Raw genomic sequence first — 21,934 nt, 5'->3', positions numbered from 1 at the left:
GTTAGTGGGCCAGCCTGGGACGACAGTCGCTGGAGGGCCCTCAGAGAGCAGCAGGGAGAGCACAGTTCTCCCCGTTTCCTACCCAAGACTCTCTAATCACACCGATTGCTGGCCAGGCCCCCTCCCTTTCTCTGGTCTATCCGGTTTGGGTCCTGAACAGCCTTAGCTAGTGCAAGAGCAATTAAAAGAACCAACCCCCACACTGCCCCACAGAAGACAAACATTCATCCTTTTTCACGAAATGCGACACTTCCTCCCTGGGTTCAGAGGCAGAAAGCTTCTCTTTCTACTGGATTTGGTGCTGAGCAAGAACTTCTCAGATCATCGTTCTAGCCTTGCCCTCGCTGTCATAGTCTCTCCATCTCCCCTTCCTTAAGATGTAGAGACCCCTGCTGACCAGTGTATGCTGTAATTATTCCGTTCCCCTTTTTTACCTGACCCTCCCTGGCCTACCAAAATTCTCCTGCAAAACCTCTGCCTCTTTCATGGCTATGCGCATCCTCTGACAAGCTGTATGCTTTCTCCCTTACCCAACCCCAGAGGACAAGTGCCAGAGTCCTACCACAGGAGCCCAGCTTGCAGCCTTTGACAAGGGCACACCAAGCGACCTAAACACATGATAGACAACACAGCAATAACACTGCCAGCTGAGGGCCACCACACCCACACCTCATCCCGGGAGACTGGAACAGCTGCAGCTAAATCACCAGAGACAGACTCTAGAGCCGGTGAGATGCTCAGCAGGTAAAGACGCTTGCTGTCAACCTCAGGACCTGAGTTTCTTCCCCTAGACCACATGGTAGGAGAAAACCAATTCCCATAAAGGGGATGGGGTGGAGGAAAAAGAGGGAGACGGGGAGAGGGAGAGAGAGAGAAAGAGAGAGAGAGAGAGAGAGAGAACTATAATAAAAAATTTTAAACAGAAAATGAAAACTCCAATACAAATGAGCCTCGCAGGTGTGCATGGGATGTGTGTGTGTGTCAGGAACCCACCTCTTAGGCAGCTCCCCTGCAGATGACAACCCATCACACAAAAGAGGTACATCCAACACGGAGCCATGGGGTCCTGTGTATGGAACATGCTTGGCCACAAGGCACCAAGAAGAACTTCACGTCCATCAGAACCACAAGAACTCTTGCTCCAAGAGTTTCTCGGGCCTGTTTCCTCCTGCCAGCCGTCCCCTGCTACCTTCAAAAGCCAGGCGTCCAACCACATGCCCACCACACAATGATAGCAATGATGATGACCATGTCAACAGAGCTACCATGCTCCTGTTGGGCCTCTGTGTCCTCCTGTGACCCCTACCTTTGGATAGCAGACAAGTCCAGAGGGTTGGGTTCCTTCCACACAAATCTCCCTCTCAGCCTAATGTGTGGCACCGGCCACTGTCCCCACCCGTTAGTTCACAACTTCCCTCTTGCCATTCTGATTTATGCGACTGCAGGCTCAGGGTGCTGTCCATGAGGGCATGCTCCCTTCGGTGGTCACCTCCAGCCCAGACAGGTTTGGAGCACAGCACAACGGAATTGCGCCCAAAGATCTCCAGGAAAACCAGGAGTGTTAAGCACACAGAATTGTCCTCTCAGAGGAATGGACTTAAAACCTGTTCCTCTATCCAGAAAGCTGGGAACTGGAGGTGATTCACAGCCTGGTGATGTGCATTATCTGCTGGGCCAGGGATATCAAGCTCCCACAGCCAGGACCAGAGGTGGCGAATCGTCCAAATGACCTCTACTATAGCCGTATGACTGAGATCAGGCCAGATCCTTCCTTAGGCCCGAAAGCTAATACAGGTAGCCCATCTCCAGAGCCCATCCTCTTGGAAGAAATGACATGTACCCTGAGTAGACTTTCAATGTAATTATGGCTCCTTGTATACCAGGGATTGTATTACACTCGGAAAATTTCCCCCAAATTCTATTGTGTTTAAATATGCTGACAATAAGCCCCACCCACCCCGGCATCAGACTCTCTAGATCCTAGAGACTAGAAAGTTTGATCCAGGTTGAAAGAGTCAGTGAACCAGGTTTCATTCTCACCTGGGCACAGTTTGCTTCCCTACCTGCCATGACCACCTGCAGGGTCCTCCTCACAGACATACCCCTTGTCACGGGTCTCTTTGGGGATCACTTCAAACACAAACACAACCACTTGTCATTGAGTTGCTGTTATCAGTGTGGGGAGCGTGTGCCTTCTCTCCTGTACGGCACAGACATACAGACATACTCTACCTCCTAACTGTCCTTTTTAGTCCAGGGTTCGGAGTGCTCACGGGTAAAATCCTAGCCAGCCAATGCCAGAAGTACCAGCCCAGGATTTTTGCTCAGACAACCAGGACAAAGGTGACCCTTTCCACCTGGAAAATGGTTTTAGCCTAGGAAATTAGTCTGTGAGTTAAGTCCCTGGGAACCAGCCACAGGCAGATGGGGAAGAGAAAAAGCACACAGCTGAGCCCTCCCATCCAGGTCTGCCAGAACCCCTGGAGCTGCGGGAGATGACGCCCATCACTAAAGATGCTGCATCTGGTGTCTGGTCCTGCAGATTAAAGACTTCTAACTTTTCTAGGCTGTAAGTGGCTGAGGGTCAGGGAAGGCCTTTCTACAATATCACCGCTCATCATAATAGTGCTGTGGTCTACCTCGCCTTGGCCCCTTCCCTTCAGACAACCAATAAGACATAAGGCAGAAAACAAGGAGCTGTGGGTCCTGTTTGGTTGGCAGAGTTCCTGCCTAACATACACAAGTCCCTGGGTTTGGTACCCAGCAGAGTATAAGCCAGGCATGGTGATACCCACCTATCATTCCAGCACTCAGGAGGTAGAGGCAGGAGAATCCTGAACCCCCAAAACTGGGTCCCACATCCTGAGATGAAACAGTACACAGCACACAGGTCCAAAGGCCCACTGTCTAGGTGAAGAGTCTAGGGCCACTAGTCTGGCATCTCAGACCCTCAAGGTCCTGGTCCCACATTTCCAAAGCATAACTGGCCCATCGGGGTAGCAACAGAAATTCAAGCACTTCGTTGATAGAGCCTGACACATTATCAGTAATCAATACATACCCATCCTGTGCAATCATCAGTTGCTCACCTGGTCGCCTGAACTCAGGGACCTGCTGGAGGCCTTACTCATAGAGGCTTACTATCTCATCCCCCATTCTGCAGGCTCCTGGCTCCCTGATTCCAAGTACCTAAACTCTGTAGAGCGTGACCTGTACTATGGTTTCTGACGAAAGCGTCCATCACATCTGAAAACACAGCAGCACCAAGACGTGCTTGGCCAATGGCATATACTAGCACAGCCACACTGAAATAGACAAATGACTTGCATAGGTAAGGAAAGGATAAGGGGGCTTAGCCATGTGCTTGGGGACCCCAGGTGAGTTAGCCGTCAAAGGGGAATGCCCTGATGATACTCTAGGGCTGCCATGGGAAGAGATTTGGGGCCAGGTGCCACCAGCAAATGTCTCCATCACTCAACACTGATCTCACCAACATCTACCCAGGACCTGGTTACCCTGCTCTCAAAATGCCAACTAGCAGGTACCATAAAGACCCATGCAGGCTGGTGAATATACCATGCCATGATCTGTGCAATATGCCTGCAGGCATATATCCAGCCCAAGAGGATGGTGAGGTTGGGATGGTACTCTCAGAAAGACACAGGTAACTGGCCAAGGGAGATAAACGAAGTATAGAGTTCAAACACCGAAAAGTAACTCCAAGAGACTGAGAGGAAGTCAGCTTGCATGAGAGACAGTGTACCCTATCACTCTGATCACCAGTCAGAAGTCAAGACACCATTTTCCCCCAGCGAGAGATGAGGATGCCGCAGGGGCCCACACTGTATGTTCCAGCTTGAATCAGGCCACAGCAGCAGGTAGCCAGCAGCATTCAGGAAGCATCTGTCCCCAGGATCCTCAACCTTAGCCTTAACTAAAGCTCCACCAACACTGGCCCAGAAGAGACGCACGGTCCCTGATGATCTTCCTGGACTTAGGTCCCAGGTTTGTGGCTCCTGAGAGCACCCAGCCCTGGAGCCCCAGACTTCCGACAAGTCCCAGGTTTGTGGCTCTGAGAGCACCCAGCCCTGGAGCCCCGGGCTTCCGACAGGTCCCAGGTTTGTGGCTCTGAGAGCACCCAGCCCTGGAGCCCCAGACTTCCGACAGGTCCCAGGTTTGTGGCTCTGAGAGCACCCAGCCCTGGAGCCCCGGGCTTCCGACAGGTCCCAGGTTTGTGGCTCTGAGAGCACCCAGCCCTGGAGCCCCGGGCTTCCGACAGGTCCCAGGTTTGTGGCTCTGAGAGCACCCAGCCCTGGAGCCCCGGGCTTCCGTGCTCCTGAGCAGAGGCTCTGGCGGCAGTGGCGCAATCAGAACAACACAAAAGCCGCAGTCACATTTCAAAACTGCAATTAATTTCCTTTGCTCATTAGCCAATTTGTTCAATTAACTAAGCACTGAAAAGATAAATAAAAGAAAGTACAGACATCTCAAATGCCTCCTAGCACTTATTCCGACTGCCTGGGTGTCTACTCCCAACGTGGGCAGCAGGAAAGGAGAGGGAAGGCTAACGGAGATGCCCGTGCCCTGATAAGGATCACGGAGGCTTGAGAGGCGATGAAAACACGCGAGGAACACGGAAGCACACCAGGAGCAGCTTAGCCTGGCAGGAACCCAGAGGAAGTTTCCACAAAGAGGGGTCCCTGGGGCCAGGGCCTGCGGAGTAACGAGGAGTTAGCTTGGCCAGAAGGGAAGCAGGGAAGGTGTTTTGACAGAAGAATGATTTGGCAGAGAGGATGGATATGTGCTGGACCTGGACAGAAAGGAATTCAGGGCCAGGGACAGACCTTCAAGGGCAGACCTCAGAAACAGAATCCACACTTAGTTCAGAAAAATCCAACTCCCTGTGGTACAACATATTGTTTTATGTTAAAAAGACCCAAGGGACTCTGTCTTCCTATTACCCATCTCACTTGACCCTTCCTGTACCAGTATTCCCTCCCTGCCCCTTCATACCATCTGCATTCTGATCCCTCCCTTGAAACCTCCCTGTTTTCCCTGAGTGGTTTCTTGGGCTTCTTGGCTTCATGCACAAGACCCGTGCCAGATCAAACCAGAATGGAAGAGCACGGTGGTTGTGAAGTCCCACCTCTGGCTGAAGAGCTATTGGCAGATTAGGGATGCTGGGTGAGATGGAGCCCATTGTCTTCAAGGATCCTGCCCCCAGGAGGCTATCTATCCCCCAGCCCATGGCCTGACACTCACTACACATTAGCAACACCAAGTGAACTCAGTAGATTTTTTAAAAAAAGAACGCATGAAGATGGGAGAAAAAAATGGTGGTGGGTGGATAAGGGAGCAATGAGAGAGGGGATGGTGGTAAGTTTAAAAACACATTATATGCATGTGTGAAATCTCAAACAATAAAAAGTGAAGAATAAATTTACCCAGGTTTTTCCCATGAAAAAAAACTAAAAAAAAAGAAAAGAAAAGAAAAAAAATCACTGAATCTGAGCCAATGAGATAGCTCCGCAGGAAAAAGAGTCTGCCACCTGACCCGATGACCTGATCAGTCAGACCCAAATTTAAATAAAAACCACCGAGGCCGAGGTGCCAGTTAACCAAGCCCTCTCAGAACATTCTAGGGGCCCTACAGGCAGGGGCATGTATGAATGTGGCCATGATGTCCTGGTTATACAAAGCCAATGGCGGGAACATAAACCTAGTTCCCCAGAACACTCTCATGCAGCCAGCGGGTTATAGATCATCACCGTAGGGAGAAAAACCACTCTGGAGCCCTGCTACCCCAGCAGACTCCAGAAAGTGCCTGCCATGGCTCCTCCACTCCACGGTTTGTTTTTTAAGTTTTCAGAACAGACAGAGCAGATGGCCCCCTCCAGGAAGGCTGGTGCAGGGGAGGCTGCGAGGGACACGCAGGAAGAGCAGCGCCCACGCTGCTCTTGGAAGCTCAGAGACAGGAAGGAGCTCAGGCTGTGTGACCAGGCTCCTCCCAGGCAGGAAGCCTCCAAGGAGAGGGGGCCTAGCCTAGCCATGCCTCCAGGCCCAAGACGGCTACCTAGACACTCGTAACCCATCCACCTGTAAGTACCTCAGTGACGTGACTGTCCCATCCAGCACATACCAGCCCCAACACATCCCACACTCGTGTCCGCTTTAGAGATGAGGAGGGGCACTGGGGCTCTAGAAAGTAGGGCTCTTCCTACCTTCTAACCTTGGGAGGGGTAATGGATGCTCCCCTAATCTCTAGCCTCCATGATGCGGTACTTCACAGGATCCAGGTCTCTGCCTCAGTATGGGGGAGAAATGACAACAGGAGAACCATAGAGGTCTCCCTCAGACCTACCCCCTACACAAGGCTAGCCTCCTCCAGGCTAAGCCATCATGTGTCAGTGGTCATTCAACCACGGGCAGAAACTGTCCTGGGAATGTCCATCCCCTCCCTTCCCCCCTGCCCTGCTATGCTGTGTTCTGCTTTCTGACAACTCATAGGAACTGCAATAGGAAGATAAGCAGCATCTTCCTTCCCCTCTGAGAGAAGACAGAAACCCTGGGGGTACTCAGCCAGCATGAGCACCAGTGTTCACAGGGCCTGGAACCATCCACCGGAACCGGCCATCACAAGAATTGTCCCTGTGACAAACATTCAGACTTGAATTCAGCATTGTCTTCAACCAGATGGGACTGGAGAAACATGGGAGAAGTAGTTTTGGGAGCTCCAAGCCATGAGACACCCTCTGACACTTGGCCAAATCTCCCCCACAGCACCCCCAAACCAAGGTTAGGAGCCTTGGATGAGAAAAGGTTCATCACAGTCTGCAGTGCAGCCATCGCTAAGTCTGGAGGCTCAGAAAGAACAAGAGGCCTGGGTCAGGAAGAGAGCTGGTTTCTCTGCAGCCAAGAATTACAGCACAAGGGGTTTCGGGGCTAATTATGATAATAGATTCAACTTCAGGAGGCTTCCCTGACAGCAGTTGCCAAGGAGACCAGCATCACGAGCAGCTGGTCCCCAGCCTCAGATTTCAAGAGCCAAAAAGGAGCAAGGCAGGGACCTCAGACAGCCCTTGACAACCCAGCCTAGCTCGGAGAAAGTCACCTAGAAATGAAGCTTGCATGGAACTGTTCTGAAACTAGAGACATATCCAGGCCCAAATCACAAGAAACCACTGGGAGAATTAGAGCCAGGCTATCTTTATCCAGCAGCTAGAGGGACTTCTCAACTCTGGGTAGAGGGCGATCACTTGAACCAGAATACAGAAGAAAGGAGACAGGCTGGGAGCAAAGGTGGGGGATGGGCAAAGACGCAGGGCCAAGCGGCCCTCAGTCAGGCCCAGAAGCACCTCCTAGTGGTCAGTGGCAACTGGTGCAAGCCTACGTTGTCGAGGGCACAGTTTGGATATGTATGCAGCCAATGCAAGGATCCCTGCACACTTGGAAGGCTGCCACCCCAAGGAAACACTCCTCCTCCCGCCTCTTCAGTCTTATAACTGGGAATCTTTCTCTTCTAGAAAAACATAACAAAGGTGCTGCCATCTCCTCCCAATACTGCCTCCCACTGGCTATCCCACTGCCAGACCCAGAACACACTCCAGCCTGGATCCTGACATAAAGGCTGCCCCAAGGAGACCAGGGTCCACTATCCTATTGCATGTTTGGTAACTGAAGAAGATCTAATGTCTGGACAGTAAAGGAAGACAGGTTAGCACAGACCTCCAGCCCTGCCCACAACTCTTAGACTAGTGAGAGCTGGCTCCACGCGCTGAAAGTCTCAGCTGGCATACTTCACGCCAGGTGTGTGGTGTGATGACCCTAAACGCAGACAGCTGCTCTTGCCCCCGCTTACAAACGGTAAAAAAGATTCTCCACGGTCACTGGCGTGGCCCACATGGGATTCAACTACAGCAGGCGAAGTTACCCTGTATGGGAACCCCGTCCATAGAAGGGAATCATATGCCCACACGGGATCCCCACCACCATAATCCCCATTCCCATAAGGCTGGGCCTCTCCTGGTCTGAGGCAGGAGCACCGTAAGGCCCGAAGAGGGCAGCCACCGTGAGGCCATGCACATCCCCTCTGGTGCAGATCACACATGACTCCCCAAGGACCTCCTGCCGCCTCGTCCATTAGGCGCAGGCAGCGCTGTAACCTGGAATCTAATTTCTGCCCCTAATAAACTGCTCTGCTGCCAGGACGACTGCCTCCTTCGATGTCGGAAATGGAGCGGAGCTGGGATGCTGATGGCTGCTCATCCCCTGGACTTGGACAGGACGGAGGGAGGCCCTCATGCTGCCCTGCCCCGGAGGAGTACTGGCCTGTCTGTCACACCAAGGTCCATCTACCCAACCCAGAGCCACTCACCAGAGCATAAAGTCCTCAAGAGGTGAGAGGAAGCTGCCCAGAAGAGACAGACAAGGCCCAGCACACACCAGATGCTCTGAAAATGCCTTAGACCCTGAAGACCGCAGCTCAGGAAGCCCCAGGTTCTCTGAGGCTCGGCTGCTGACTCAGCATTCGAGACCTCCACAAATGGCCCCCATCTTGTCCCTCATCTCCAAACACCAAGGTCGGGAGGGATTCTCATGGGCCCCCTCATCCCCGCTGACCGACAATGGTTATCTCAAGGATGGGGGTTGCTACAGAGGTCTGGAGCTTCCACTGCCCCTACACATTGCTCTCTTGTTATTCATCCCATCAGAAGTCCAAGATTCACAGGGACTCCAGCCTCAGAAGCTGCTACAGACACCATTAGGCTTCCCCAGAAAGCCCAGGTATCTGCTACAGGCACAGATGGCCAAGCTGAGGACCATGGAGGGCTCGGTTTGGCAGAAACCTGCCAGCTCAGCACAGGAAGAGCCCTACCCAGGCACCACCTCAGGACCTGACACCTCTTAAATGAGATCCCTGGATACTATACCTCCACAAGGTTAGTTTACTCCCATTAGTCTCCATGGGTGCCGGCCAGAGCTCGGTATATATCAGCTATGGCTGTCCCGGGCCTACACTGCATCCCTGTCTGTCGAATCACCCAAGAAGGCAGCCCGACTGAAGGCTCATAGCCCTGAACCTAGCATCTTTACCCCTTCCCAGGAGTTTATCTCTGCCCTCCCCTCCAGGATGCCCCATGCCAGTCCGCTGTGCAGCCCCCTGAGACCACAGGAAACCTGTCCCATCTCAATCCCAGGAGCGGCCAGAGTTGCGGTGGAAATGTGTGTCAGCGGGTTCAAAGCTCTATGCTGGCCCCAGGGCCCTAAGATCCTGGCCATACCTGGTTCTTTCCTTACTCCTTTCCACTCTTTCTCAGCCTTGCTATGACCCTCCCATCCCTCGGGGCCTTTGTACATCTCCTTTTGATACCTGGAGCTTCCTTCTACTCACACAACCCAGAGTAGCGTTTTCTCCAGACTCTCCTTCCTCAAGCAAGTTCACTTTCACTGAGGACACATCTCATCTGTTCTGTCCTTGCCAATGCCCAGAAAGCCACGCCCACACCTGTACACAGGCCATAGGTCCTGACTAGTTGGATCCTGCCCTGACCATACTGGAGCCAGCTCCAGAACACGTGTTCATGCCTGTTCCAGCATCACTTGGGGGTTCTTCGTACTGTTCACAAGCACGACCAAGAAGGCCAAGACAGAAGTCAGTACGGTGTGTAGGTCTGAGCACAGATGAGAGCGGGGCTGCACAAGACCCTGGCCACCCTAAGCCTGGCATGGCGCAAAAACAGCTGACCACAGACAACACTGTGTCCCCAGAGAAATTACATGGCAACTGGGCTTGCATTGCCTAATGATACAGATAACCCACGTATCCATCAGCAGACAGATGAACAGACAAAATAGACCCCAGCCACCCACAGAAAGAAGTAAGGCTCCACTGCCCTACAACCCAGGCACTCAGAGGAAGCCGCACATGGGGAAAAACACTGGAACCAACCTATCACAGACAGGAAGAGATCAATGAGCACCAGGACATGGAAATGGGCACTGTGGGGAACTGCCCATAGAGACCTGAGTCCTCGACAACACAGAACACTGCTGGCCACGTGGTAATTCCTCAAACTACCCCCGATTTATTCACCCACAGATGGTAAGGGTTATGCTAGGAGAATTTCATCTCAGTTTTAAAAGACAACAGGCAAACAGAGTAAATTATTTCTCCAGAGTGGTTAGCTCTGTGCTCCAAGCAATACTTCTGCTTTAGGGTCTCTTTGTAAAAGGACAGTCTGCATGCTCTCCAGAGACTACCTAGCCTGTGATCACTGGGCTCCATGGGGCCATCCTGGTGAAAATGGAGATAAAGAGGAAGGGTGCTCTCTGGGGCCTCTGGGACAAGACCAACCCAGTCTCTCTGGGAAGACTTGTGAATATATGGTGTTTCCAGATCGTGAAAGAACCTCAGCAACTATGGACTTGGCATCACCCCTTCCAGAACATGCCCTCTCCCACCATTGAAAAGATGATGCCCTTGGTCAGTACCAGTGCCCGTCCCTCCGTGCCCAGGCTCTCCTTTCCGTACCCACTATTCCTTGATACTCAACCCCCAACACAGATACTTTTGAACTTAGCCAGAGCTCCTCCCCCCATAGGCCCCACCTTGTAGCTGTGAGGGGTAGAAGTGGCTTATAGAAGTCCTCATGAAAGTGACATTTCTCCCTAGCTGCTGCTGATGAAAGATCACCATGGAACCTCAACCCCTCCTGAATGTGAATCTCCATTTTCTTCCATGGTTCAGGCGGTCCATCAGGTGTTCGTGGTACTCCAACAACGGCTTTCCTGACAGAATACCTCCCAGGTCTCCCCATCCACTATCCCAAGTCAGATGGACAGCCATGCCCCTGCCTCCTGCCCAGGCTGTGCTCCTGGGCTGGCTCCACAGCTCACAGCATTGATTCCTGATCATTACTGAATACTTTTTTTCCACAACGTGCACAGCTCCCTTGATGGAGATCTCATCCCTCAAACAGAAGCTCGTCCTGATATTAGCCTCTCCTGGGCCACAGCAGGGCCTCTCTTGTTCCTTACCAGACTTCCCAATGATCCAAATGAACAGAGCAAGGGACGGGGCCATAATCAGAAGCACAGCCTGCAGAAATGACCCATCTGCACAGGATATACCATGGACAGACATACAGGCTTACAGGACACTAACTCAGACACTAACCTGGGTGTCCCCAAGTGAACTAGACGGAATGATAAACAGTCCCTAGGAGAAGACACAGCACAGAACAGATGATCCATAAGGAAACCCCAGTGTGGTGTGAACACAGGATAGAAACCAGACTCCAGGTCTCGTTTTGCTCTACAAGCTCACAGAAAGGCAAAGGATGGAAATCTCTACACACTTCTTGTTTTCCAGCATGTTCCCAGTTTCCTACACTGGGGATATAATAAAAACGGAAAAGAAATAATATCCATAACTAAGCGCTTCTGTGAGAGACAAAGCAAGCTGGTCATACCAACGCCTCCAGAGCTGTCCGCCCACACAATTCCTTCTGCATGCCAGAATTCAGCACCTGGCTAATTCAACTAGGTGTCACGGAGCGCCGTTATGGAGAAGTTCTCATGCTGACCCAGGAAGAAGGAAACCTCCCTGTGCCTTTGACTCATAGTCCCTACTCCCCCATAGAAATCATCCCCCAAGCTCTTGTGCCTTCCAGGGCTAACAACTGAGCTGAGCCTCATTTTGTGGGAAGGAGGGAGCAGCAATCACAGCTTGGAGCTTTTCACCCAAAAGAAAATACAACTGTGCACTTGAATCCAGGACCACGGTCAGCACCACGGAGCCATTCCCGCTCCCCCACACTCCCGCCCCATCCTTTTCCTGACCCTTCCCAATTCCAGAAACCCCCACCTCCTCCCCAAGTGCAGCAGGCCTTCCTCTGTGCTGGCCATCTGAACAGAAGGGGTGACAAGAACGGTCCAGACCCTTGCCTTGCTCCACATTGCTGTCCTCCACCAGAGGCTTTCTACAAACAAATAACACCAAGCACCGAATCCGTACATCCAGCCTGAGGAGAAATACTGGTTTTGGATGAGAACATTTTCACAGCAGTCTAAAGCTTTTTGCCATATCTCCTACAGCCCAGACGTGTGTATTAAGACATCCAGGGGCCTCACAGCGGCAATATTAGCAGAGGCAAAAGCTCAGATATGTCCTTCATTTCCATCAACAAGGAACCCTTCACACACGTTAGGGTGTGCCCAGGCAGCGGGCCTGGAGTGGGGTTGGGCAGCTCCCCCACACTCAGTACAGGAAAATGCCAGGACTGGCAGGGTAAAGGTAGCAAAAACAGGGCTATTAAAGATTCCACATGGTCTAAAAATGTACCCTGGGAATATGTATAAACCATATCTCTAGAGGAAAGAATAGGCTGGAAGACACAGCCAAGCAGTAAGAAGGCCAGTCTGGAGAATCTCTGCACTGCTAACCACCTCATACAGCCCCAGGTTTTTCCACTGTACTGCTGTGTGATTCATGTGAATTTTGCCTATTCTGGAAGTAAGGGCTGAAAAGGGTGAATAATGCCCTCCACCTAGTTCTAATAACTACACACACACACACACAAGGATGCCTGCACACACACATACACATGTGCACACGCATGCATGCGCACACACACATGCACGCACACACGTGCGCGCACACGCACACACATGCATGCACACACAATACTCAAAGAACATCAAAGAAGAGAAAACTAAAGAATGTAAGAGCTGAGCCTGGTGATGGTGGCACATGCCTTTAATACCAGCACTCGGGAGGCAGAGGCAGGCGGATCTCTGTGAGTTTGAGACCAGCCTGGTCTATAAGAGCTAGTTCCAGGACAGGCTCCAAAGCCACAGAGAAACCCTGTCTTGTAAAAATAAAAAAATAAAAGTAAGAGCTGGAAGATTGGAAAGCTTCTGTGAAGTGTCCTCTGGACGTGACCTATCCGTTGGACACATGAACTCATAGCAACTGGGTTTACCTACACAGGACCTGCACAAGATTAGCCAGTTAATAATTCCAACCCAGAAGGGAAGGAGAGTCACCCAGGTCACACCCACAGCTAAGGAGCTATCAGCAGTCGATGGCTGCTGTGGAAGGGTGAGTCGCCTTTCTTTGGGAGGTACAACTGGTAGGTTGCCCAGGCCCTAGTGGATAGCCCACACCCACGTTTTAAAGGCCATACTAACTGGATTCAGTGGGTTATAAAAAGTAAAACAGCCAAGTGTGGTGGTGTAGGCCTTTAATGCCAGCACTGGGAGGTACAAGCAGGAAGATCTCTGTGAGTTTGAGGCCAAACTGGTCTACATATAAAGTTCCAGGTGAGCCAGGGTTACACGGTAAGATCTTTTCTCAAAATAAAGTAAAAGTAAATCTAAGATTAAAAACAAAATTTAAAAAGAGGACATGAAGCAGATAAGATAGCTGGGGAAAGGAGCAGGGAGAACAGGCGTGGATATGGGATCAGGATATATTGCATATGTGTGTGAATCTTTCAAAAAATATCCAAACAAAAATAAAGAGAGCATCTAAAGAGCCTCCCGCCAAACCCTGGTGCTCCAGAAGTCCTTCATGTGCCTCCTCCAGGCATCACACAGCACCACTACATCTGGCTCAGAACCCCACACATCCACTGCACAATCCTTCAACACAGCCTCTTCTGAACAGGGTCTCCAAATTTTTCTCATTTCTATCTTGCGTCCCAAAACTGAGTTGACCCTTGCCTCATGCCCACCAATCAGGGTCTTTCCAAGTCAAAGTAGACAGGTAGCACCAGTCTTGTGATGTCTCCAGCACAGGACAAAGTTGGTGGCTCTTGTATGGAAGGGACCAGAGTCCAGGCAGAACCTGGAGCCAGAAGAGCCCCCCTACTTAGGGGAAGGAAGGCTCTCCAGGAATGCCACCTTGGAAGTGACTGACACCGTGAGATCATCACGGAATCTATGCAGACAGTTTCCAAGCAACTCTCATTTAGAATATTCTAGAATAATTGCTCTGCTAGGCATTCACAAAATTATTCCCAATATAAAAAGAAAAAAAAGAAATTGAAGATCTAATTCTGCTCCAGCTGGATAGCCAGCAGAGCCCAAAGACAATGAAGAGTGTGTCTGGAACATATCCTGCCTCCTTTTTCCACATAGAGAAGCCAATGTCCCACAGCCCTTGCAGCCACTCCCTTTAGCCAACTGAAGAGAGATAGGGATGACCAGGGAAAATGCTAAGAGCTTCCCCTTGGGTGGGTTTCTATACCCAGACCAAAGACCACCTGCTCTGAAGGAATGCATGGGGGCAGCTGCTGCTGCTCTTAGCCCACTTCTTTCTCAGCATGTCCCTCTGGAACAATCCTTAGCCTCACCACTAAGTCTCTCACCTTGGGTGGTGCCAGGAATGATAAAGAGAATAAAAATGAGGCTAGGGAGATGGCTCAGTTGGTAAAATCCTTCACATACAAGCATGAGGACCTGCGTTTGATCCCCAGTACTTGTGTTTAAAAAAAAAGGCATAGTGGTACAGTTATCCCGGCACTGAGGAGGCAGAGACAGCCTAACTGAATCAGAGAAGCCCAAGTCCTAGTGAGAGACCCTGTCTCAAAAAGGAAGATGGATAGCTTCTGGGCAACATCTAAGGTTAACCTTTTGCCTCTACACACATAGACCTGCACACACAGGATAAGAGAGGATGCAGAGTACCAGGACTCTTGCTGCCTCCAGTCCTGCACAAGGCGGTAGTCCTGAACAGAATGGTGCATCTCCACACTAGACAGTTGCTCTCAAGGCCCTTGACCGTGGACATAAAGTATAGCACCCGCACACAGCTCACAGCACACACCTGGGATCCTGAGAACTACAAGCAAGTCAGCAAGAAAGCAGAGTTCACTTGGAGCACAGACCCCAGAGGAGGCCTGACTGTAAAAAGGGCTGGGCAGGCACATGGCAGCCATGAGTCACTGCCAACCTGATCTTTGGGGACAGTCACGGGTCAACTCGACACCCTGCATTTGCCCTCAAATTGGCTGAACTGCTTCTGCTGTTGTTAGGCTGTTGGAGGGCTGCAGCTGGGTTTCCTCCTCCAAACCACGGCTTGGTGTCTGTGAGTGAGGCAGTGTTGAAGAAGCTCCTGGAGCTACCAGCAAATTGTTATCTGGAAGCAAAGTTCCAGCCATGACAAGGAGAGGCCCATGCTTGGCAGGTATCCACACACAGAGGACAATGCTCGCTGTGAAGGGGGCCCAGCCAAGCCAACTCATCCACATCTGGGTAGAAACCAGATGTCGACAGGGCTTACACAGCAGTTCCTCTGCAGTCTGAGGGACTACTGGTAGAACCTGCACACTGCGTTTGTCAAGACAGAATCGTTCCTCTCCTCAATGCCCAATCATGAGAGTCCTGCAACATATGTCGCTCAGCCCCACACAGGAACACATCCTCAAACTCCCAAACACACAAACACACTGTTCTAGGAAAACGGTTGGTTTTCTGGGAGCTGACAAGCATTGGACAAGCTTCTGACACTCAGAACTCATGCCTAAGCCTTCTAAACCTGTGCCTCCTGCTAAACAGTGGCCCAAATAAGCTTTCCAGGGTCAAGGTACAGACTATATCCCGAGGCTTTGCCTAAGGGTTGACTGATGTGTGGGAGGCGGAAAGTCACTGTCTACAACTGGGCCAGAGGTCCCCACTCTTCCATATCACTGGATAAGGTTGCAATCTGCCAATCTCAGGCAGCATAATCCATGAACATCAGTACCTATAAACCTTTGTGTCTAACGACCCAAATTCACACCTACCTAGGAACATCACGAGGAAACTGATGTCCAGAATCTGGAACTAGTCAGTGGCAGGAGGGTCATCCAGAACCCTCAGTCCCACCCTATCATCCTTCATCCCTGAGAGGTGATAAGAGTCCCCCGCCAACCCCACCTTCAGCAGCTAGAGCACAAAGGTGCAAACATGGTGGGTGGAAGACGCGTAGGTCGTTATGTGACAAGGTGGTCTACTTCACTTAACACTATTTGTAATAATAAGAAGGTCCCTGAAAAGAAGCATTCCCTTCATCAACTCTACATTACCAGGGGACAACAGTGGCCAGCTCAGAGCTTACTCTCCTCCCAGAAAAGGGCTCACAAGTGTCACTTCAGCCTTTAAAGAAAATGTCCATGATCAGGGCCAGGGCCAACCCTTTCATCCAACTTCAAGGATATACAGATGGCACACAGCACATGCCACATCCTTTCTCCATGCCTCTCCATGTCAATTCAGCCTACACGTGCTCAAATCCAGCTGTTAGTACACTCCACAGTTCTCCAGAGAGCCCTTGGTCCTAAGGACTTGCCCTTTTCCCCAGATTCAACTCTACAATAAGTAGTGGACTCACCTGTCCTCACTTCAACTGAGGGACCCTGTTCTTTCAATAACAGGGGTCAGAACACCTCACCCAGGATGCAATGACATAGCCAAGATCATCAGGATCTACAGAAGTCTGTGCATTTTGTTCATTGGACACTAAACACCCCACATTCACCACTGGGTTCCATCTGTACTTAGACATTGTCCCTGGCTCCTTGAAAGCACTCCAGACTCAAGTACTTTCAGAATCAGAGATAGGCGTCCTACCTACAAGGCCAGCACTTGGGAGCACTCCCAGCACCTAGCAATCTCCACGTCAAATTTCTTCAGGCTGGCGACATTCTGTGGGCCCTCCTGAGTCTCCGTATTGATGACTTTACATATCTGACTCATTACATGTCTGACTCATGCTGGTGTCCGTAGAAATGAGGTTTCTCTGCTGGCATCTGGAATGCTACCCAGAGGGCTCCTTGCCTACTTGCTAATTCATTGTTTCTTTGCAGATGCAAGGGTGTTTCAAGATTTACTCTACACATAACCAGGGCAGAGGGACTGCAATTGTTCATCTCTTCAATGTTGTTGAGTTATCGCTGAGGGTTTGAAACTGTGAGCAGGCCGGGGAAGAAACACAGGTTTCCCTGGAAACCACAACTCTCTGAGGTATTCCCATCTTTTTGGAAATTTCCATAAGATTTTCTGAATCTCAGTCAATGAGGCTGCAGGAAGACCTGCTACTTGAGAGAAGCTGAGCACACATCAACGTTCAGTGATCAGGGTTCTTCCCCAAATGCCATAAACCATACCGTCGGAGACCAGACCTTGGACGTCCAAGTCAACACCTTTCTTGTCTGCTCTAGTGAGGACCAGGCCTGTACCTACTCCTCAAATGACCCTCCAATTCCAACTTCCAGCCTTGGAGCTAAAAGCAGTTAAGGGGAATGAGAAAGAGCTGCAAGGCAGCCTGGACACCATTCCACTGGGGAAGGAGGCCGATCTGGGCCCAAAGCACTCAAAGACCCTTGAACCTGATCCTGGATGTTGCTCTGACTATGAAATGGGAGGTGTTACCTGGTTGGACAGCCCCTGGCAATGGCTCTGGGACTCCTAGAGCCCTTATAGGGATACCTAGACACGGTGGACAGAGGGGTATTGGTGATCAGCCCAAAGAGATGAGCCATGGGAAAGCCCAGAATCCACAGTACAAACCTTCATGACTTGGTTTTCCACTTAGCTGTTTTAAATGCTAGTTTTTCTTCTAGCTGGCTGCTGGCCTGGATGTTGAAAAGGCCAGGTTGTCCACACTCTCAGTTCTAAGGCAAGCCACCTCTCTGCTTACACAGGAGACAGTTCCCACCAGCTTCAGTTCCCCCACCAAGCTCCTCTGGCCATGAGGCAATAAGGCTAGCATGTGGTAGGAGCATCATGACCCAGCAACCTTTCCCTGTGTCCCTGAGTTACTTGGAGCTCCCTTCCAGTTCTCTTGAGCACAACAGATGGATTTGATTCCTCCAAGGCCCCCATAATACTCCCACCTCTGTCTAGATTTGTCTTTGCTGTGGCTCACCCTTGAAAAGAGCTAGGCAATCCACAGTGTCTGCCTGGGTGACCCCCCGCCCCTGCTCCAGATGAGTGCAGAACTGTTTCTGAAAATATCTCTCACAAGCAGTACATAGTGGCATCACTTTGTAAAAGGCAAATGGCAGGGCCCTGTGGATGGTGGGTCCGATTGGCCTTGACCACCAGAGTCCAAACCAAGGGTGGCCACCTCTCTCCTGACTCTGGACAGCGGCTGACCTTCAGCAAGCCAACAGGACTGGACAAGAGGCTGGTACAATTGCACCTCTCACAGATCAGGCTTTGATGGCCAAAGGCAGAAGGAAAGTAGCCCAGGGAAATCCAGCACAGCTTAGATGAGGACTCACTTCTATGAGCCTTGGCTCTGTTCCCCACGAGATACCAGGAGAGGCTGCATCTTCCTTGGTAACTAATGAACAAACCAAATACTGCCTAGCACACAGCATGGCCTAGTCCATGGGGGGTAGGGGGGCAACTGTCAACACAAGGGCTGAACGCAAGCTCAGGAATCTCAAGCCACTGGACTGCCTAAATCAGATAGAGGTCAGTGTGGAGGATTCCATGTCTGGAAGCTGGGGGGATGGGTCGTGAGCAAGATAGGCAGTTAGAGATGTGTCACCGTTTACAATGGGATCAATAGGCAGCCTAGAAAATATCACTTGGTCTATATAAAGTCCAGGGAGCCAGGAGTGGCTGTTACAGCCTTACTGATGAAAAGATAAGGCTATCAGGGGTTCTGAGACTAAACACTTGTGTTTGGCCCCAAGTTAGCACCAGAGATCCTCTGTTCTTCAATGCTCTCCCTCCTGCCCCCAACCCCCAGGCACCTCCCTGTGAGCTCTAGCCACAAAGTAGAGGAGCCAAGGGACCTGCAGCAGGCTGAAGCAGGACGCCTTCATGCTAGAAGTCTAAACCCTAAAGTGTCTAAACCCTGAAGTGTGCCCTAAAGTCTGGCACACTTCAGGGACAGAGGTTGCTCTCTAATGAACTGGGGCTGACGTGGGGATAGGTAAGTTGGAGTAGCACACAGAGTCCATAAAGCAAGGGCCTCCCATGCTGGACTCTGAGCTCTGTATGCTGCTGCTTTTAGGAATCAGGATGCAGGCAGCAGACACAGAGAAACTGACAAGTCAAACCCAGGGACAGGACAGGGCCCCATAAAAGCTACAGACTCAAAAGAAGAATCCTAGATAATGCTACAATCCTGGCTATCCACATCCAGCCCTGTGGACACAGGATTCCATCCTGTCTGTGCCCCAGGAGTCACCTGGGGCCAGGACCTGACAATCTACAGCCAACCACAGTAGCAACCCTTATGCCCCAAGACAAGGATGGAAAAAATAGCTATAGCTGAAGAACACATGGGCTCTTCCTTGGAGTAAAGAAAAACACAGCACCCTGGGGCAGGGGAAAATCAAATTCACCTCTCTGGAAGGGGTAGGAGTTGATTCATGGGCTGCTCACCTTGGCCAGCCTATCTGGAGAAACCTCTGCCTCGGGGAATCTCAGGACTGTCCACAGGAGCACACACACACACACACACACACACACACACCAGTTGTGGCTACCCTCTGCCCATCATTCTGCAAGGACCTCAGAATTTTCCTCTATGGACCATCCCTTGTCCCCAGACCTATCCAAACCACATACAGAACACCCCCAGACACACACTGGCCCACTCACAGGACACACATCCTGCCGAGGCCAGGACAGGTGAGCACCTTGACAGAGACTTTTCCTGAACATGAATCTCACTCCCATCCCCAAATGCTTCTCATACAAAATGGCCGAGTCTCAGTGCTCCTCCTCTGTTCCTGGTTCCACTGGAATGGGAGAGCCAGCGTCCTTGCACTGGGAGGTTATACACACACACACACACACACACACACACACGAACACTCATGTGCGCATGAACACAGGGTTGCCCCTTGCCAGCTGTGCCCCAGGAGGAGTCCCAGACTTGGAGACAAGGGCCAGTCCCTTCCAGACCCAAAGCTGGCAGTGCTGGGGGTCAACAGTGGTCCCTACTGCTGGTCTCCACTTGGGGATTTAGAGCCCAGAATGCGTAGAGGGGCCATCAGCAGGTGCAAACGGGCTGCTTGAAGTGTAGAGGACAAGGTGAGGGGGCCTCAAGGAATGGGTGCAGGCAGCTGCCCTCAGCCCAGCGCTGAGGTGATGTGATGTTAGGTCCCCTCCCCATTTCTGCAACCCGGAAGCTCAGATGGGTAGCAAGAGGTTAGGAGGATGGATGAGAAGAAGCCAGCCCTCTTCACCACCCTTACTTGGTTGTCGGTGAGACCCATGGGTGCAAAGCGGCTGATGAGTTCAAACCTAAAGCCTAGCCGCCCTCCCTCCTCGCCGGCCCTTTGTTCCGCGCTGCGGGCCGTGGGGAGGGGCCTCTCCGGCTGAGGGGGGCTGGGGCACCAGCACATCCCGTCCTGCGGGGGAAGGGCTGGTACAACCCAGCCAGGCAGCCGTAAACGCCCCCCCCCCCCCGCGCGCGTGCAAAAAAAAAAAAAATCAGTGACTCCAGAATGATCTCCAAAGTCACTCTCCAATCTTTGTCCTTCGCTTTAACCAGAGACTGCAGTGCCGTGACCCAAACCCCACGCCCACGACGCGACCCAAGCGCGAGCGGGGACACGCACACCAGGGCCCCTCAGTCCGCAGCTGCGCTCGCAATCAACCCACGGCCGGGCTAGGGTATCGCAGGCCCACCGCGCACCACATCGTTGGCCACTTACACGTAGGCGTGGTAAATGAACGCCCAGCCGCGGGGCCGCTCCAGCACGTTGTAGAGGAAATTCTGCAGCTTGCGGTAGAAGGCGTTGCGCTTCGGGGGCTTCCCGGCTCCCGCGCCACCCGCGCGCGGCTTGCTCAAAACGCTGCCGCGCTTGGGGGCCTCGGAGCCCGCGATGAGCAGCGCGCCGTCGCGAGTGGAGTCGGGCGCGCCGGGGTCCAGCCCCACGAAGCCCACCTTGAGCTTCTTCTCCCCGCTAGTGCCGGGGTACACGCCACCGTTGCGCGACTTCTGCACCATGGTGCCTGCTACGCCCAGTGGGGCGCGGACTCAGCGGGGGCGGCGCGCGGGGGGTGGCGCGGGCCCCAGCCCAGGCCTCCGGTCCGGCAGCCGCATGGCCCAGGCGGCTGCGGCTCCGCGTTCCTACCTGGCCCGGCCGCGCGCGGGGACGCCGCAGCCGCCCGGCTCCGCGCGCGCCTCGGTGCCTGGCCCGCTTCCGCGAGGGCTCCGCCCGCCGCCCCGCCCCGCGTGCCTTAACCCCTAGGACGCCATTGCAGAGGCAGGCAGGGAGAGTAGGTCCAGGTGTACTGCCTCACTGGACAAAGCTTCCCACTCTCCTAGCCTCGTGATGCTTGACAGGGAGTCCAACCATGTTGTCACCTCTGAGAAAGGCAAAGCTACACAAGCAAGTCCTGTGACCCAGCTCCAGTTCTCTGAGGAATCCCAAAGTGGGTCCAGAGTGGACCTGGGTCAAGAAATGGATCCTTTTGGGAGAGGATGATACTGACCATTGTCAAGTTGTGAGTTAAAGATCAGCCCACTAGGATCTTAGCTCTTGGCATCAAGCGGACCAGACATGGGGGCACCACCTCTTCACTGGGTAGGTATGCTGGAAGGCTGTAGAGGCTCTCCAAGAGTTAGCCTGAGCAGCCCTAGAACAGAATCCTTGCCTACTTCAGGCTTACTGAGCCAACTGGACTTGTTTAAGGGAGGTCCAGTTGGCTCAACCCAATCAGTGAGAGGAGGTCTTGATTTTTCCAGAGGAGAAAAGTGCTGCCCACTCCCTCTGCAGACTGGCTTTATCATGACCTCTGGGTCATCTTCTCCAAGCAAGTCTCTGTAAAGGAACTACTTAAGTCGAGCTAGAGAGATGGCTCGGTGGTTAAGAGCACTGGTTACTCTTACAGAGGACCTAGGTTTGGTTCCCAGCACCCACACGGCAGTTAACAGTTGTCTGTAAGGCCTGGCGATGGTGGCTCACGCCTTTAATCC

The 21,934-nt window shown here is 52.1% G+C and overlaps 1 protein-coding gene across 15 annotated transcripts in view; it reads right to left on the bottom strand.

Moving 5' to 3' along the window:
• Kcnq2 (potassium voltage-gated channel subfamily Q member 2) overlaps positions 1-21,157 on the bottom strand; it is a 60,153-nt gene extending 38,996 nt beyond the window's left edge. For all 15 annotated transcript variants that reach the window (XM_041641855.1, XM_041641862.1, XM_041641857.1 and 12 more), the window contains exon 1: positions 20,667-21,157. In XM_041641855.1, the coding sequence (XP_041497789.1) occupies positions 20,667-20,962 (296 nt within the window). In that variant the 5' untranslated portion in view covers positions 20,963-21,157. The remainder of the gene's footprint in view (positions 1-20,666) is intronic.
• Between the last annotated feature and the right edge of the window lie 777 nt (positions 21,158-21,934).

The sequence above is a fragment of the Microtus oregoni genome, unplaced genomic scaffold (assembly GCF_018167655.1).
Source record: "Microtus oregoni isolate MIOR12 unplaced genomic scaffold, Mior012 000071F_ref0000514, whole genome shotgun sequence".
Taxonomy (NCBI): Eukaryota; Metazoa; Chordata; class Mammalia; order Rodentia; family Cricetidae; genus Microtus; species Microtus oregoni.
The sequence above is the reverse complement of the archived record's forward strand: the minus strand, read 5'-3'. Positions and strand labels throughout refer to the sequence as shown.